The sequence below is a fragment of the Mastigoproctus giganteus genome, chromosome 3 (assembly GCF_048544385.1).
Source record: "Mastigoproctus giganteus isolate SK-2022 chromosome 3, ASM4854438v1, whole genome shotgun sequence".
Taxonomy (NCBI): domain Eukaryota; kingdom Metazoa; phylum Arthropoda; class Arachnida; order Uropygi; family Thelyphonidae; genus Mastigoproctus; species Mastigoproctus giganteus.
Window position 1 is genome coordinate 101,387,132 of NC_143577.1, and position 18,056 is coordinate 101,405,187.

Genomic DNA, 18,056 nt, shown 5'->3' on the forward strand with positions numbered 1-18,056 from the left:
GGTAAATTAATGGAGGCACTGGTTAAAGAAGCACTGCAGGATCATCTAGACAAGAATTCAGTTATAGCTCAGACGCAGCATGGTTTTGTTAAGGGCAGGTCTTGCCTGACCAATTTGATTGGATACTATGATGTAGTCACAAAAGAACTGGATGCAGGGAATAACTTTGATATTATATATTTGGATCTTAGAAAGGCTTTTGATACTGTTGCACATGGAAGACTGCTGCACAAATTGGAGCAGTGTGGCATTGGAGGCAAATTGCTGCTATGGATAAGGGGATGGTTGAGTGGCAGAAGACAGAGAGTGGTAATCAATGGACACTGCTCAACGTGGCCTAATGTTATTAGTGGAGTTCCTCAGGGTTCAGTGTTGGGTCCGTTGTTGTTTTCGGTGTTTATGAATGATATTGATGATGGGATATCAAGTTTAATGTCCAAGTTTGCAGATGATACAAAGGTTGGCAGGGTTGTTAAGGACACTACTGATGCTATGCTGCTGCAACAGGATCTGGAAAGGTTGAACAGATGGGCTGAGAGGTGGCAAATGAAGTTTAACATTGACAAATGTAAAGTACTACATATGGGAAACAGTAACCCCAGAGCAACGTATCAACTCTGCGATACTACACTGACAGTGGTGGAGAATGAAAAGGACCTGGGGGTAATTGTGCAGGCAGATATGAAGTTCTCTGAGCAGTGCAGACGAGCTGCAAGAGTAGCTCATGGTGTCTTGTCAATGATATACAGGAATTTTTCTAGCAGGGATAAGGAGGTGATTATTCCCTTGTATAAGGCAATGGTTAGGCCACATCTTGAGTACTGTATACAGGTCTGGAGGCCTCATTTCAAGAAGGATGTAGAGCTGCTGGAACGGGTACAGAGAAGGGCAACAAGATTAGTGAATGGAACAAAGGGTTGCTCTTACGAAGAAAGGCTTAAGTTTTGCAAATTACAGAGTCTGGAGACTAGGCACCGGCGAGGTGATCTGATAGAGGTGTATAAGGCTTTGAATGGTTTGAGCATGCTCAATGCCAATGGGGTTCTTCATCTTGCTCAGAATAATCACCTCAGAATAATCTACTCCTCAATAAATTCAAATTGAGGAAGGACGGATGTCGGAAAGATGTGCGGAAATTTCCCTTTGGCCAGCGGGTGGTTGGTTGGTGGAACCGACTTCCATCATTTGTTGTTGAAGTTGATAGCCTAAACAAATTTAAAGCTCAACTGAACAGGTATTTCGAACGAACGGAGGGGTGAAATGGGAGTGGTGTGTGTTTTTTTTTTTTTTTTTTTTTTTGGCTGATGCTGAATAAGCTTGCTTTCTTGCATCATATGCCTCTACTAATGCTAATGCTAATAACTTGATTACAGACTATCTTATATCTACCACAGGCAGTTGTGTCTCCTGATAATTTGTGTCCCATGCATTTTTCTTTTCTGCCACGAGTCTCATAAGTTCGTCAGACATCCATTTAGGCCTAAACCTCGAAGAGTACTTCTTAGTTAGTTAAAAAGCCTAACAGCTTCCAAAATTAATTCCTTGAATGCTTCTCATTTAGGATTTGTTGTTGGTAACATCAACAGTTAGTGTCACTGTATAGAATTTAAAAACTGTCTGATACCACTGTAGTCACCTTTACAAAAGCAAAAACCCTTCCCTTTCCTCCCCCCATGCTGATGGTAGTTACATCTTTGAGTAAATACCACATCAGGGGATTTACACTGTGACCACAGCCACCTAGTGGTTCCTTTATCTGCAGATTCCTAATGCATGAATAATCACTGCTGATAATCAGATGAAAGGTATTATTCCCACTTGTTGCTGTAAAAAACAATCATCCAATAAATCCACAAAGTCTTGCTAGTGTGCAAGTGACCAACCCACAAGTTCCAATCTATATCTGGGAAGTTAAAACCCCCCATTATAAGACAATCGGATTTACTGGCCCACTATTTCTCTGTAGAGTTGTTCATTGTACTCATCAGTGTCATTAGGCCTACATCACACTCCTACTCTCAACTTTGCTTTCCTGGTGGTTATGTCACACCAAACTGACTCAACACTGCACTGTCCACCCATGTCATGTCAACTGGATGTACTTTATCAGATTTTGTGTGTTTCTTAACAAACATTGTGACCCTTCATCCTTTTCTATCCTGTCTATCCTTTCTCTGCGCATTCTACTCCCCAAATTCCAATTCTGCACTGCTTATGTCTGGGTGAAACCATGTCTCTGATATCCCAACAATATCCGCCTTTGATGTCTTCGCCAGCACCTCAAATTCATGAAATTTATTTATTATACTCCTAGCATTGTTGTGCATGCAAGTATACATAAACCTATTCTTACTCTTCTTACCCTAACACAACACATGTATTTACTTGTTCCATGATGACTCCCAGCAGTCCTTGAAATCCCCAACAACTCACTTTCCAGGTTACTGCTCATTCCAATAAATGCAGTGCAAGAATCACTTTCAGCTTTGCCTGTAGCTACTGTTAATCTATTAGTTAATTTAATAAATTTACAATATACTACAGAATTTGAATTAACAAAAAGTATTACAGAACTGTTAACAAAACTTTAACACTAATTAAGTTAAATTTAAGCTACCAAACAAAAGTTACAAAGTTCCCACCAAAATATTGATAACAAAGGCTATTTGAATATTGTACAGGGAATACCAACTCTGTTAGACCAAGGAATATATGATTCCACTAAACAGACAACAAGAAAAGCATCTTCTGAAATTGTTAAGTCAAAATAGGTTGACTAGGGACTCGTGTTTTTGTTGAGTATGGCTGATTTGTTGGCCTGAATAAAGTATGTGAGTTTTCTAGTAAAGAAACTATTATCTTTATGTATGCTAAAAACATGAAGGTTACCAGTTCAGATTACAGATCCAATGAACATCTTTGGCACTTGCATGGGATGCAATAGAAGGTACCTCTGGCTTTGGAGGGATCAGAGGAGTCAGAATCAAGTTCAGCCCTCAGAGAAGGGGCTGATTTAAAATAAGTTTTTATACCAAACAGGCTGCTACTTCTGAGGGGTCTCTCCAAAAATATTACAATTTATAGGAGAACCTTATCTAGGCCCTGTTTCTGATGTAACTCGCAACTGGATTACTTTTCAAACTTAACAGATGGGTACCTACTGTTGATAAACTCATGAAATTCAATAAGAGCATGGTCATGGTTTGCCAGACTGGAAACACATCATTGACAAACAGTACCCAAACAGTAATGGTTTAAATCAATTTAAACTTTACTTCAAAATTTAATTTCACATTGTTTAAAGAACAATATATTGATTCTAATAAAATTAATCTTCCTAATTTGATTACTGATAATGCTTTATCATTATTCATATATTTTTGTGATTAGTACTTAATTCACTTATTCAATTTTAATGGAAAAAACCTGTTAATTTTACTTTAATTTATTTATCATTTTTAAATTACTATCTTAATTCTCCTTTTTTTTGTCCCCCCCTGCAACAACTTTCCTTTTCTTTAATTATTTTTAGGTATAGATAAATATTTTCTTGTGCTAATTCTTAATTCTAATTTTAACAATTACCTCTTCAATTTTGAATTTAATTTTGTTCTCAATGACAGAGTAATTTTAGCTATTGCCTGTAATGGTAAAATCAATTTGAGATATTTGTTTTGGTAAACAATTGTCTTAGTATCTTTTGTGCAAAATCCTTAGATAAAAAAAAAAATTATTTAGTTTACTAAACTAATTAAACATGCTAATTAGTTTTTACATTGATTACTGTAGGTGGCATTAGTTTAGAGTAGGGTGACCAGTTGCAAATTACCAAATTTGGACAAAAATTTGTTTTAAAGGCATGAAATTTGGGACAAGGTTTAAAAAAAGGAGAGAACAATAAGACTGTCACATTTAGTAATATGTTCTCTAAAAAAGATAACATACTAAAACATCATAAAATAGAAAGTATGCTTTAATATATCATAAAAACAATTACATTAATATATTTGAGGATGAAGCTATTATGCAAAAAAATAAATCAGAAGACAAGGTTTAAGTGAACAATATTTTACTGAATTTCCTCCTGCCTAAACATATTTTTAACATCTCATAAAAATCTCTACACACTAAATTTATGTAAAACAAAATTAACTTTTTTTTTTCCCATCCACTCAGTTTCCTTCACCTGACCCCTGAACGTTCATTACGGAAAATATTTTTTCAACCTATCCATTATGTGTGAAATGACAAACAAAAAGCCACATAATTTTTCTATTTCTGAAGTCTCTTAAAAACAAACTTCAAACAAAGAGAAAAAAAAGTCAATATCCACACCAGTCATCATTCCACACTTTCAGCTCTTTAAAATGAAATTTTTAAGCAAAGAAAATTGACTAATCAATAACTGTATCAATCTGAAGCTGCGTATAAATAATATTTTTATACATATTTGGTATTGTCCTTTCAAACTGATGTACTTTTTAAAAACATCCATTCCATAAAATTGAATTTATTGAAGGTTTCAGCCCAAATTTGATAAAACAAATTTTGCAAATTTTTTTTATCATATCAAACATCAAATTATATTCATATTATGTTATATCTTCACCCTGAACACTATCATTAGTTAAAACTTTGAAGCACTTTTGGCATATGCAGCAGTTGCTAATAATTCCTGTGTCACATTTTGAATACTTTTCTCAGTCATTACAAACCTATTACCTTTCAAAAAGGTTTATGCTTGAGTAACAGGGAAAAAAAGTGAATCTGGTGAATATGGTGGATGGGGACCATGGTAATGGAGTATTTTAAAATAAATTCTTCAATGGAAAGTGCTAAGTGCATAGAGACCAATTCTCCAAAGCCAAATTTTCCAGTTATTTTTTCCAAACAGTATCACACACAATAGCCATGCAACTTTATACTAGTTTCATTATGAGTGTGATCAAAAAGGTTTGGCAATATCTGGTGACTCATGTACAGTGGTAACACATGAATTACCTGTTTATTTGCAGTCAGTCCAATTAGTACGCTTTGAACAGATGGTGTTTTATGTGGTTTTTTTTTTTTTTTTTTTAATTTTAACCTGAAGCAGCGAACATCAGGTTTTTGATTCCACACAGAAATTCAGCAATGTTGTGTCTGCTTGGTCCAAACAACTGAAACTCTCAATCCCATTGAATAAAATTGTTTTTGTTGATTTCTTCATTGAAAATTCCGGAAAATCTGTTAGGTGTCACACAAACAGAAAAAGAAAAAAAAAAAAAAAAAAAATGTAGATCAGTTCGGTTAAGCCTATTTTCAATAATTATATGCATTTGTTGGAAAACAAGAATTTAAAATTAGTGGCAATTCTTGCATACAATTAATGAAATGTGATAGGACTCCACCTTGATTGTATAGAATGACACTTTTTATTTTTATAAAAATAAAAAGTCTCATTCTACACAATGAAAGGTCACTGACAAAGGCCCAATTCGTGCTGGACTGCCCACTGAAACTTGAAATGTTTTTTTGTGGCAGAGGAGGAAAATGCTTCTAGAAATCTGTCAAGCAAGTCTAACTTTTGTATGGCCCAAAAGACAGTAGTCAGATAAGATTGCTTATTTCATTCTTACTATTGCTTTATACCCCAACACAATGTCCATTTGCTCATACTTATTTTGAAACAATGTAATTTCAAAATGATGTTAAGAAATGTCTCTCTGCACTATCAGCTTTCTCGAGTCTCTTGTGATGCTTTTCTTTTTGTTTGATTAGTAAAAATTCTCTTGAGTGCATAACAATAAAAGTTAAATATTGTTTATGCATATAAAAAATTACAACAAAACTATTTAACACAAACCTGAAGTGATATAATATCTGCTGAATAATGACGTATTTCATTGATAATACCTTTTCTTCGATAATCCCATTCAAGTGCCCAGTTTGGACAATAACCATATAACTGCCGAGTAGCATACTTATCACACAAAACATTATAGCATAAGACTGTAAAAATACCTAAGAAATATATTTTAAATGTTATAAAGAGTATTTACAAGAAATACACACACACACACACACACACACACGCACACCACAACTAATTTCAAACTTAAATTAATAGTTTAAAAATTAATAATCTAAAAAGAAAATTCTGAATAAAACATATCTTAATTAGAATAAAAAAAAAAGGTCTGTTTTTTACACCACACTTCTTGATAATTTTTTCTTTCAAGAACTTGGCAGCTTTAATGATAAGTATTTAACTGATGAGAAACATACTTATGACACAAAACATTACATCATAAGACTGAAAAATACTTAATAAATAATTTTTTATTTAATGTTGTAAGGAGTGCTTTCAAGAAAGGAAGAAACACAGGCAAGCACACTCTCAATGTAACTAATTTCAAACTTAATATAATGATTTAGAAATTAATAAGCTAAAAAGAAAATTCTCAATAAAACATTCAGCTTAATTACAGTAAAAACAAGTGTTTGTCTTTTACCTTGTGATAAATTTTTTCTTTTAAGAAGTTAAAAACTTTACTGACCCTTATATGATAAGAAGCCAGCAATTGAAAGCCAACAAATAGTGTGCAACTTTTTAATTTTTCATTACAGTGCTTTAAGTTCATCATTTGATCATATTTTCCATTTTCAGTTTTTGATAAATATGAGGCAAAACAATGGCACTTTCCTTGTCAGTAGGCAAGATGTCAATATTAGCACAATGTGCTGAAGTGAAGGTCTACCAAAAATTGAAGTTATGCTACTGAGATTTTGCAGATGCTTTGACAAGTATGTAAAAACAGTACTGAATCATGAACTTGAGTTTGGGTGGCATAAATGATTTGAAGGCCCAACACAAACTAGAAGATGATAAATGCTCTGGCACCTCAGAACTTGCTGAACACTGGTAAGACTGAAGAAGTATGACAATGTGTACACGCATTGGTAGGGCATTCAGTAAACAGTAAGTGGTGTTGGCATCTCCATACACTTCATTTTAGATTTGCACACTATTCTATGTGAATTAACAGAGGACTGGAAACAATTTGTGCTGATCTCACTTTGCAGCCTGATGGTGACTTCCACATTCTTGATAAGGATATGGGCAGTGATGAAAATTGGGTGTTGTTTTTGTATTCTGAAAGCAAGAACCAGTCTTCAGATTGGAAGAATAAGTTCTTGCCTCAGCTGAGCACAACTCCAAATAGTTTTGCTGGAACCAAACAAAGGAGAAAAGTTATGCTGGAAGTTTTCTACATCAAATGAATTGTTCATAAGCAAATTGAAAACAATGGTAGAATTTTCACATTGAAATAGGACACAAAGCCAGTGGTTGGGAGTGGACATAAATATACACTGTTGAGTTCATAGTTTGGTCTGCGTGTTATCAATCACTGAAATAAACTGCCTTCCCTGGTGGTTGACATTAACAGTTTGGTGAGTTTTAAGGGGCAACTGGATTGGGTACTTTGAAAAGTAAAAGGGATATGGGTTGTACAGGACAAAGTTTTTTTTTTTTTTTTTGATTGTTTGGTTGACATAGCAAAGGCCTAATTTGTATCTTGTTTTCTTTTACTAATAACTTATTATTCTATTTACTTCAAAAAGAATAATAAGTTTCCTCATTATTCTTATTTCTTTGTGAATTTACCATCGAAAACTCCATAGTGGCTCAGTATTAACAAGAGGAAACATATCAGAAAATTCTGCATAATCTACAGCAGTGCCTCTCAAATTGGGAGTTGTACCTTCGCACACAAAGCCATGTAGCTTAAGTCAGGGAGCTATGAGAAATTTTAAAGTATATGAAGAAGAAAAATTTTTTCTCATAATTAATTCAATCAAAATATTAAACAAGCATGTAACAAAAAACATTGAAACAAAAAGTATTACAAATGCAGTTGTAATTGCACAGATCTACTGAGAAACATGCTGATATAAATATACAAAACATTTCATTTAATTACACATCACCATTGATCAAATGGTAAACCCAAAATTATTTTAGGTTTAAAGACATGAATATTTAAAAAAATGCATTCCATATTTCTGGTTTTCATAAAAAATTAAAATAAACAAATTTTCAGTTCAGTGCTACTACACCTTATTGGCTCCAGCATTCTGTCATTCCCAGGCAACAGCAATCAATGGATACATGTGATAATTCAGCATTAACAAGAGGAAACATAAGAGAAAATTCTGCACAGTCTACAGTAGTGCACCCTCCCCAACGCAGCCTTGTAGCTGAAATCAGGGAACTGTGAGATATTTTCAAGTATATGAAGAAAACATTTTTTCTTCATATACTTAATTCAGTCAATTTTGATTAATTCAATTTTGCATATACATTCACACATGAGTATTTCTATACAAAATTGGAGGCAGAAACAAATTAAACTCTAACATGAAGTTAAATGATTTTGCAATAACTGAGGGCAAAGTGGAGGAGGAATTAATGAAATTCAACATAAGAAAGACACCTACAGTGGGATCTATTCAGTTATATTAAAGGAGGCTGCAAAGGAAGTAAGCAAACCCTCAGCCATGATTATGAGAGCATCCTTGGACAGGGAAGGCCACCATGGACTGGAGATGTGCAAATGTATCCCAAATTCCCAAAGGGAGATCAAACTGTGACACGTATAATTATAGACTTGTTAGTTTAACTTCTGTTCTGGGGAAAATAATGGAGTCACTGATTAAAGAAGCACTGCAGAATCATCTCAAGGGAGCCCAGTTATAGTTCAGAAATAGCATGGGTTTGTGTCTTGTCTGACCAATTTGACCGGATACTGTGATGTGGTCACAAAGGAACTGGATGCAAAAAATAATTTTAATATCATATTCTAATATCATATTTTAATATCATATATCATACTGTGACACGCATAATTATAGACTTGTTAGTTTAACTTCTGTTCTGGGGAAAATAATGGAGTCACTGATTAAAGAAGCACTGCAGAATCATTTCAAGGGAGCCCAGTTATAGTTCAGACATAGTATGGGTTTGTTAAGTGGAAGTCTTGTCTGACCAATTTGACTGGATACTGTGATATGGTCACAAAGGAACTGGATGCAAAAAATAATTTTAATATCATATTCTTGGATTTTAGGAAAGCTTTTAATATTGGGGCACATGGAAGACTATTATACAAATAGGAGCAGTATGGCATTAAGGGCAAGTTGCTGCTATGGATAAAGGGATAGTTGAGTGGGAGAAGACAGAGAGTAGTAATAAGTGGACACCGCTCTTTGTGGACTAATTTTATTAGTGGAGGCCCCAGGGTCCAATGTTGGGCATATTGTTGTTTTCTGTATTTATCAATGATATTGGTGAAGGCTTATGTCCAAGTTCGCAGACGATATGGGGGTTGTCATGATTGTCAATGGCAGTACACTACTGCAACAGAATCTAGAAAAGTAGTAGTAGTAGTGGCATGTGATGCAAGAAAGCAAGTGTATGAGCTTATGCAGCATCAGCCAAAAAAAAAAAAAAAAAATCACACCGAACCCTCAAAATGCCTGTCCAGTTCCTCCTTAAATTTATTCAACCTATCAACTTCCACAACGACAGATGGAAGTTTGTTCCAGCAATTAATCACCTGCTGGCTAAAGGCAAATTTCCGCACATCTATTCTACATCTGTCTTTTCTTAATTTGAATTTATGCCCCCTTAGGTTTGTAATCTGAACAAGTGGAAGGATCCCATCAGAATTCAGCATGCTCAACCCATTCAAGGCCTTATACACCTCAATCAGATCACCGCACAGGTGCCTAGTCTCCAGCCACTGCAATTTGCAGAACTTAAGCCTCTCTTGATAAGAGGATCCCTTCATTCCCCTCACCAATCTTGTTGCCCTTCTCTGTACACGCTCAAGTAAATCTACATCCTTCCTAAAATGAGGCCTCCAGACCTGTACGCAGTACTCAAGGCGTGGACTGACCATTGCCTTATACAGAGGGATACTCACCTCCTTTTCCCTGCTAGCAAAATTCCTATATATCATTGACAAAACCCCATGACCTGCCCTGGCAGCCTGTCTGCATTGCTCAGAAAACTTCATATCTGACTGCACAATTACTCCCAGGTCTTTTTCATTTTCTACCACCTTAAGTGTAGTACCACACAGTTGGTACGTTTCTCTGGGTTTTTTTTTTATGAAAACCCCCAAACACGAAAGGTATCAAAACCTATAGTACTTAGTACCGTGCATGGGTTGAAGGAGAAGTATGGGAGGGAGGGGTGCCGGAAACTTTGCTCTAGAGACATTCTACCCATATGCAGTACTTTGCATTCGTCAAGGTTAAACTTCAGTTGCCACTTCTTAGCCCATCTGCCCAAATTATCTAGATCCTGTTGCAGTAGCACACTGCCATTACTGTCATTAACAACCCTGCCAACCTTTGTATCATCTGCAAACTTCAACATTAAGCCTGATATACCTTCATCAATATCATTGATAAATGTACAAAACAACAGTGGACCTAACACCGAACCCTGTGGGACTCCACTAATAACATTAGTCCATGAAGAGGAGCATCCATTGATTACCACCCTCTGTCTTCTCCCACCTAACCATCCTTTTATCCATTGTAGCAACTTACCCTTAATACCATTCTGCTCCAATTTGTACAATAGTCTTCCATGCACAACAGTGTCAAAAGCTTTCCTGAAATCCAAATATATGATATCAAAATTATTTTTTGCATCCAGTTCCTTTGTAACCACATCATAATATCCTATCAAATTTGTCAGACAAGACTTTCCCTTAACAAACCCATGCTGTGTCTGAATTATTGCTGCAGTCTTGTCTAGATGATCCTGCAATGCATCTTTAACCAGTGACTCCATTATTTTACCCGGAACAGAAGTTAAACTAACTGGTCTGTAATTACTCGTGTCACCCTTCGATCCCCCTTTGTGAATTGGGGATACATTTTCACATCTCCAGTCCGTGGGAACCTCCCCTGAGTCCAAGGACGCTCTCATAATTATGGCTAAGGGTTTGCTTAGTTGCTTTGCCCCCTCCTTTAATATAACTGGAGAGATCCCATCCACCCTAGGTGCTTTTCTTATGTTTAACTTCAACAATTTTTCCTCCACTTTGCTTTCAGTTATTCCAAAATCATTAAGTATCCTGCTACAATTTGATAACCTTCTGCCATTTTCAAACCTTAATAATTCCTCATGTGTGAATGTAGATGCAAAATACTCATTCAGTTTGTTTGCTATCTGAGCAGGATCATCAACAGTTGAACCATCGATGTCAACTGAAGTTTAATATTGACAAATTCAAAGTACTGGATATGGGAAGCAGTAACCCCAGAGTAACATACCCACTGTGTGGTAATACACTCAGGGTAGTGGAGAATAAAAAAGACCTGGGAGTAATTGTGCAGTCAGATATGAAGTTTTCTGAGCAGTGCAGACAGCCTGCAAGTGTAGCTCATGGGGTCTTGTCACTGATATACAGAAATTTTGCTAGCTGGGATAAGGGAATGATTATCCCTTGTATAAGGCAATGGTCAGGCCACACCTTGAGTACTGCATACAGGTCTGGAGGCCTCATTTTTGTGAGGATGTAGAGCTGTTGGAATAAGTACAGAGAAGGGCAATGAGATTGGTGAGTGGAACAAAGGGTTGCTCGTACCAAGTTCTGCAAATTATAGCAGCTGGAAACTAGGCGCCCGCGAGATGTGATTGATGTTTATAATAAGGCCATAAATGGTTTGAGCAAGCTTAATGCTGATGGGATCTTTCCTCCTGCCCAGATTACACACCTGAGGGGGCATAAATTGAAATTGAGGAAAGGCAGTTGTAGAATAGATGTGTAGAAATTTGCCTTTAGACAGTGGGTGGTTGATTTCTGGTAAATTCAAGGCAGAACTAGACAAATGTTTGGAGTGAATGAATGAGTGAAATGGGAAGGTTATTTTTTCTTTCTTTTTTCTTTTTTCTTTTTTTTTTTTTTTTGGCTGATGCTGTATAAGCTTACTTTCTTGCATCATATTCCTCTACTAATGCTAATGATTTGTAACGAATGGGCCTAGTGTACTGGGGTCCATGGTTAAGAAAAAATATATACATACAATGATAACCCAGTTTAATATAATATAATAAAATATATAATAAGTTGCAGTAGCTTTCAAGACTAACGAGTCTCTTTTTCAAATGATTTAAATACAATTTTTGCACTTATCCGTTGTATTTAAATCAGTTGAAAAAGAGACTTGTTAGTCTTGAAAGCTACTTCTACTTATTATATATTTTATTATATTATATTAAACTGGGTTATCATTGTATGTATATATATATATATATATTTTTTTTTTTTTTTTTTCTTAATGCTAATGATAACTTACAGCTGACAATCACGAGATTTAAAGTGAAATAGTCAATATAATTTTAAAAAATTTTGTAAGAAATTTTAATATTTGGGCTATGCAATTTTAACCTTTAAAAATGGTTAAGTAAAAGAATCAAACAAGTGTTACCAATATTGAATGAAATTTCACCAGGTCAGTACCCATACTGGGTACAATTAAAACCAGTTAACTGGATTTTTTGGTGAATTTCCTACTAATAGAAAACTGGTTAATCATCTTTAGTTTCTATTTTTTTAAAAAATTTTTAGTATATGGCAGAGAATAAAACATAATTTAAAGATATAAATTACTGCTAATTAAAAACCTTGGTTAACTTTTGTAAATTAAGTAAATTAAAATTATTTTATTAAAACCAAACTATTACCATGAGCTCTAATTAGTCTGGTGTTTGGACTGCTTTTCAAAAAGAGGGAGATTCAGAGGAATCTAAAATATGTCATGGAATTCTCAAATGCAGAGGAGAATCAATGTCAGCACTTGCAATCTAAACATAACATCAACGTGCAAAGACCGAACACAGAAGTCCCTAACAAGAATGTAAAATTAACACTGGCCTTAAATATGTTAACTACATTAAAAGGGAAAGCTTAGAATTGCTGGACAAATATGCTGCTTATGACAGCTTTTCTGTCCGAGTTATAATGTATTCTAGCACGATTTGAGAATATGCTACTAAATAAGGGTATACAGTGTCAAAGAGTGAAACGAGCATTAAATCGAAGAAGACCAGGGTGTCATCAGCATTTTCAATTTGACTAAACTCGTAGTTTCCTTTTTTCCTTTAATTTCATCACCTGTTGCTAAAAGTTAATCAGCTTCTGTTGAAAGTCTGCAGGAATTTTTTCACAGATAGAAGTTCGGCACCTTAACGATAATCCATTATGATGCAAGAGTCTGTCACACCAGCCGCGAGTGCCTTTAAAAATTATTTCCTCAATTCTGAGGGACTTGGCAATTTCTCCGGCTTTCAACTGCTTGGCTTGTCAAGTAATAGGTAATCCTTTTGCACATGTCTCCGTTACAAAACGTATCACAGCTTTGACTTGTGGAAATCTTCCTTTCTTAGGCCCAGTAAAGCACTTGATTGTTGCTTTGCACGAATATATGGAATTGCGATCATTTCTCCAACGACGGACATTTATTCACCAATATCAAAATGTCACACAGCTCTATTTCCACGTTCTTTTGCATACACAATATCATTTCGTCTCAATGCAGCTTCATAGTGCAATATTTTTGACATTTTAATGTGCAATAGGGGATCAAAATGGACGAAATACAGTAACTTCACATCTTATATACTTCCGAAGATACAAACAAAATTTCCTAGTTTTCACTGAGTGGGCTCCACTATAATGAAACAATGGTGGCTTCACATTTCGAAAGCGTGTGAAATCACCCACACCACTTTATTCTCCAATGGAATTGGAGAATGCGATACTGGTCAAACTTGGAGGAGGGATTTCTGCATAAAAACAAAACATGTGGTGCCGTGTGCAAAGCGCAAAAAAAATTAAAAAAAAAAAAAAAAAAAAACGTGATTGTAAGACACCATCAATTCTATTATGCACCCTGTTTTTAGAGACGTTTATAGGGGGGAAAACTGCGTCTTAGAATCAAAAAAATACGGTAGATTAGTATAGTATTATCAATTAATTATTAAAAAATTTATTAATCTTATTAAATTTCATTGTTAATTAAATTATACTTAACAAAATCATGACCCAGACTAGAGCAACAAAGCAATGATCACAGAATAGCCAGAGTGATGTGGCTAGGGGGAGAACCGAAGGGTGCAATTCTCAGTCTCAAAAAAAATGTATGAAATGTGAAATTGTTGTTGTTTGGTTTTTAGGAGCATTAGCAACTAAGGCCATATTGCTCCAGGGATATGCGGTGGTCATTTCCTAACCTTTCTGCATTCTCCGTATTTGGTAGTCACGGGCTTGAACCCCGGTCTAATCAAGAAGCGTGTGCTACGCACTACTGCTCCTGCCCAACTGGCTATAGAGGGACCCATTTTTGTATCACTGCAGGATATCACAGCAAAGTTGAACTAGTGTCTGGGAACTGCCCTACATAAAAACTATACTTGTCATGTCTACATATATGATATTAAGCAGAGAAATGCACAGTTCAGCTTGACAAAGCCACTGATATTACAGAACTATGCTCAGTGAATAGTTTCTGTAAGAAATCAGTATAATTTCCATATTCAGGAAGATTTAATCTTTATGGATGACCATCTTTATAAGAGAAACACAGATATATTTAAAAAGTCAATGAGCTATTTCAGAGAATGAGTCTGAATGATCAGAATGTAGCTGCCAACTTTTGATTTTAAAAAACTTGAGATCAAGCATTTCTAAGCAGGATGAAAGGAAGAGCTTTTTGGGCCAAAACACACAAAAACACAGGTTTTCTGCTAAAAAAACCAGAAGTGCATCACAAAAAAAAAAAAAAAAAAAAAAAAAAAATGCAGAAGCTTTTTCAGAAAAAGCAGGATGTTTTTGGTCCACAGTACACTAGTCTCTGCTATCTAAACTTGGCTCTCAGGGGAATTTTCAAAGCTTCAACAGAAAGAGAAGATCTGAACTCAGTTTGTTTTTTATTCTTTTGAGCCTAGCCGAATATTTTCATGCACTCAGTACTGCCATGAGGAATTGATAAAATGCCGAGTGTGACTTAGGTAATTGGCTATATTTGAGAATTCCTCGTGCGCTTATCAGTATCCCCAACCAAGGATTAGTGATCATCAATTCTTTTATTTATTTATTTTTTTTCATAATAGTATCTGGTAGGGTCTCACACTGAAACTGATGCTTCAAAACAGATAATTGCTTCATCTATATCTTTAATGACACCAAGAAATTTTCAAAGCAATGCACTGTCAATTGATGATATTAATGCTACCGTGTAGTCACATGCAGCCATAAAGTACTTCCTTACTGAACAAAATAAAACAGAAGCTTTACCTTTTGCTTTAGGCTTTCCAAAGCCTTGACAGTAAGATATGCCTATGAATGAATTAGAATCTTCCTTCTGGTGTACCATAATAAGTGATTTCCAGTCTGCCATGGTAATTGATTTCCAAAATTGAAGTGGAAGATTTGAAAACTGTTGGTAAAATAAATTTGCACATAACATTATTCAACATATCTAGGAGTAACAAACTTGGTACATGGATGTGAGACACATGGATTGAAGAGCTATGCTCATATTTCAAAATGTTAACATAAATTTAAATTCAAGCCAGAAGAGAAAAACAAAAACAGACTTTCTGCATAAGTAAAGATAACATGCCTAGAATTATCAGCTTGCTTGTCCTGGTTAGAATTACTTTTACCAGAAGTTTACAATCAAGTTCTCTATTTGTCCTCTTTCAAAACTTTTGGATTGCCAACTGGAATGAACACAAGCCAGTGTCACTCACTAGTTCTTGTTGTATTTTTCATTTGGTAAATTTGAAAGTATTCAAATTTCTTTTCTGAACATTTTTAACCACTTCTTTAAACTTGTCAAAGATTGACACAGTTCTAGTTGAATGGTTAAATGTGTATACACAAGCTTCAAATATTTTTTACTTCAGTGGTATACATCAGTTGAAATTGTTTAAATACATCTTTCCTTATAGCACTTCTTTTTGGATAATAGTAAATTTCCACAAAACATTCATCCACTTTCACAGGAAGGCATGCAGATCCCTTTCCAGCACGCAAATTAATAAGATGAAAAGGACAGCCTATTACCAGAAAGTTCTCAATCTCCTCTTTCAATACTCTTGCTACTCCAGTTTTTGGCATACCATAACAGTTGCATTATCAACGTCAACTGCCAGGTAGTTTTTTGAAGAATCTTGCATGTTTTCTTCAGGTTGTAGTGTTAAAAAAAAAAAAAAAAAAAAAAAAAAAAAAAAAAAAACGCAAAAAAATTGCAGTTAAATGATCAGAAACTGGCATTCTAAATATAAAGAAAGGAAGTAGATATCCACAAATAACTTCTGCAGTGCAGGACAGATGTCTGCTATGTCTGAAACAGAAGATCCTCATCGACAGATCTCAAAATAAAATGGGAGGAGGATAGAGGAATAAACGCAAGTACTGCTACAGTATGCAGGCACCTTTTCTCGTCGGGATTAGTAAAATTTTGCCCAAGAAAACAGTCACTTTTGGCAAAAAAAAATGAAACTCCAGTGACTAAAGTGGACAAAAGAGCATGTTAGTCGGTCTGAGGATCAGTGGACATGTGTTATTTTCTCTGATTAATCAAAATTCAACTTGCATGGTTCAGATGGCCAGCAGACTGTTAGACAAGAAAAGGAGAAGAATATCATCCTGACTGTATTATCTACAGCGCAAAACATTTTACATATGATATGGTGTGGGCTGTATTTCAGATAGGAGTTGGTCATCTTGAATTTGTGAAGGGCACAATGAATGTTGAGGTGTACAAGGATATTCTTGGGACTAAATTGCTTCCCACAATTAGAGGTCACTATGTGGATGTTGTCGATTGCATTTTTCAGGGTGACTGTCATATGTCATAGAGCCAAAACTGTAAATACTACTTCATAAAATTAGTAAAAGTTTTAAATTTATGAACTGTCACACTTTTGCTTAAATAAGTGTAATTTATTTTGCTGTCTTTAACTGTTGACAGGTCCAAAAATGGTTGAAAGGTAAATCAATTCCCAAAATAATATGGCCTGGGAACAGAACAGACCTCAATCCAATTGAAAATTGTTTGAACAAAAAGGGTATTTCAGTAAGCAAAAGAAACCAAAAATACTTAGAGAGCTGAAGGAGCATTAATCCGTGTTTGGTGCCATGAGATTTCCCTGAAATAAATTCAGACCTTATCCAGTTGATGCGATGATGTGCAGCAGTCATCAAAGCGAGGGGTGGGCAAATGAAATATTAGTTAGGCTTTGTTATGTTTTCTAGTTATATAGCTGCCTATCACTCTAGTATAATCAAAGTAATGAAAAAACACCACTGCTTTCATAGAATTTTTATTATTATATGAACCATAATTAAGATGCTGTTATTTTTGAGAAAAGTACTACTTATTTCATTGTATATTTGCCCATAAGGTATAAAATTAAATTTTTCTGCAATTAATAGTTTCATAAGTGATACTTATTTACGTTCTTTCAGCTATTTCTAAAAGATTAGCTGCCAGTATATAAGGCCAAACAACCTAAAAAACGAGATGATGCAAATTTTTTTAACATTACTGTAGGTTGGGCCTATTGAAGAAGCATAATGAATTTCATGTGTAAAGATCTGAAAAGAATTATTGAATTTAGTGATGAACTTTGCTTATTTCTTGAATACAAGACTGGATATATCTGGCATTTTAATGATCACATGCATGTGCAGGCTCAACTTGCAGTTTTTTGGGGGCCAAGGTACTGTAGTGTATATCAAATCCAGTTTACCACTGCTGCCTAGTCTCCTAATACTAATGATCACTTGCAATATAAGACTATTTTGTTAATTTTTTTTTTGCAAAAAAAATTTGTTCAACAAAAACACAGAATTTCTCGGATAGCCAAAGACAGACTGAACAATCATTTCCAGTCCAAAAATTATTTACAGGCGTTCCAAGAAGTTCAGTACAGAGAAATTGATAAATCCAACATGCTCGAGATATAGCAAATACTGAATTCT

At 35.0% G+C, this 18,056-nt stretch overlaps 1 protein-coding gene across 3 annotated transcripts in view; it reads right to left on the reverse strand.

Annotated features, from left to right (window-relative positions):
• Positions 1 to 18,056, reverse strand: part of twin (CCR4-NOT transcription complex subunit 6-like twin) — a 447,613-nt gene that overhangs the window by 223,506 nt on the left and 206,051 nt on the right. For all 3 annotated transcript variants that reach the window (XM_090370609.1, XM_090370608.1, XM_090370610.1), the window contains exon 7: positions 5,846 to 6,003. In XM_090370609.1, coding sequence (XP_090226735.1) covers positions 5,846 to 6,003 — 158 coding nt within the window. The remainder of the gene's footprint in view (positions 1 to 5,845; positions 6,004 to 18,056) is intronic.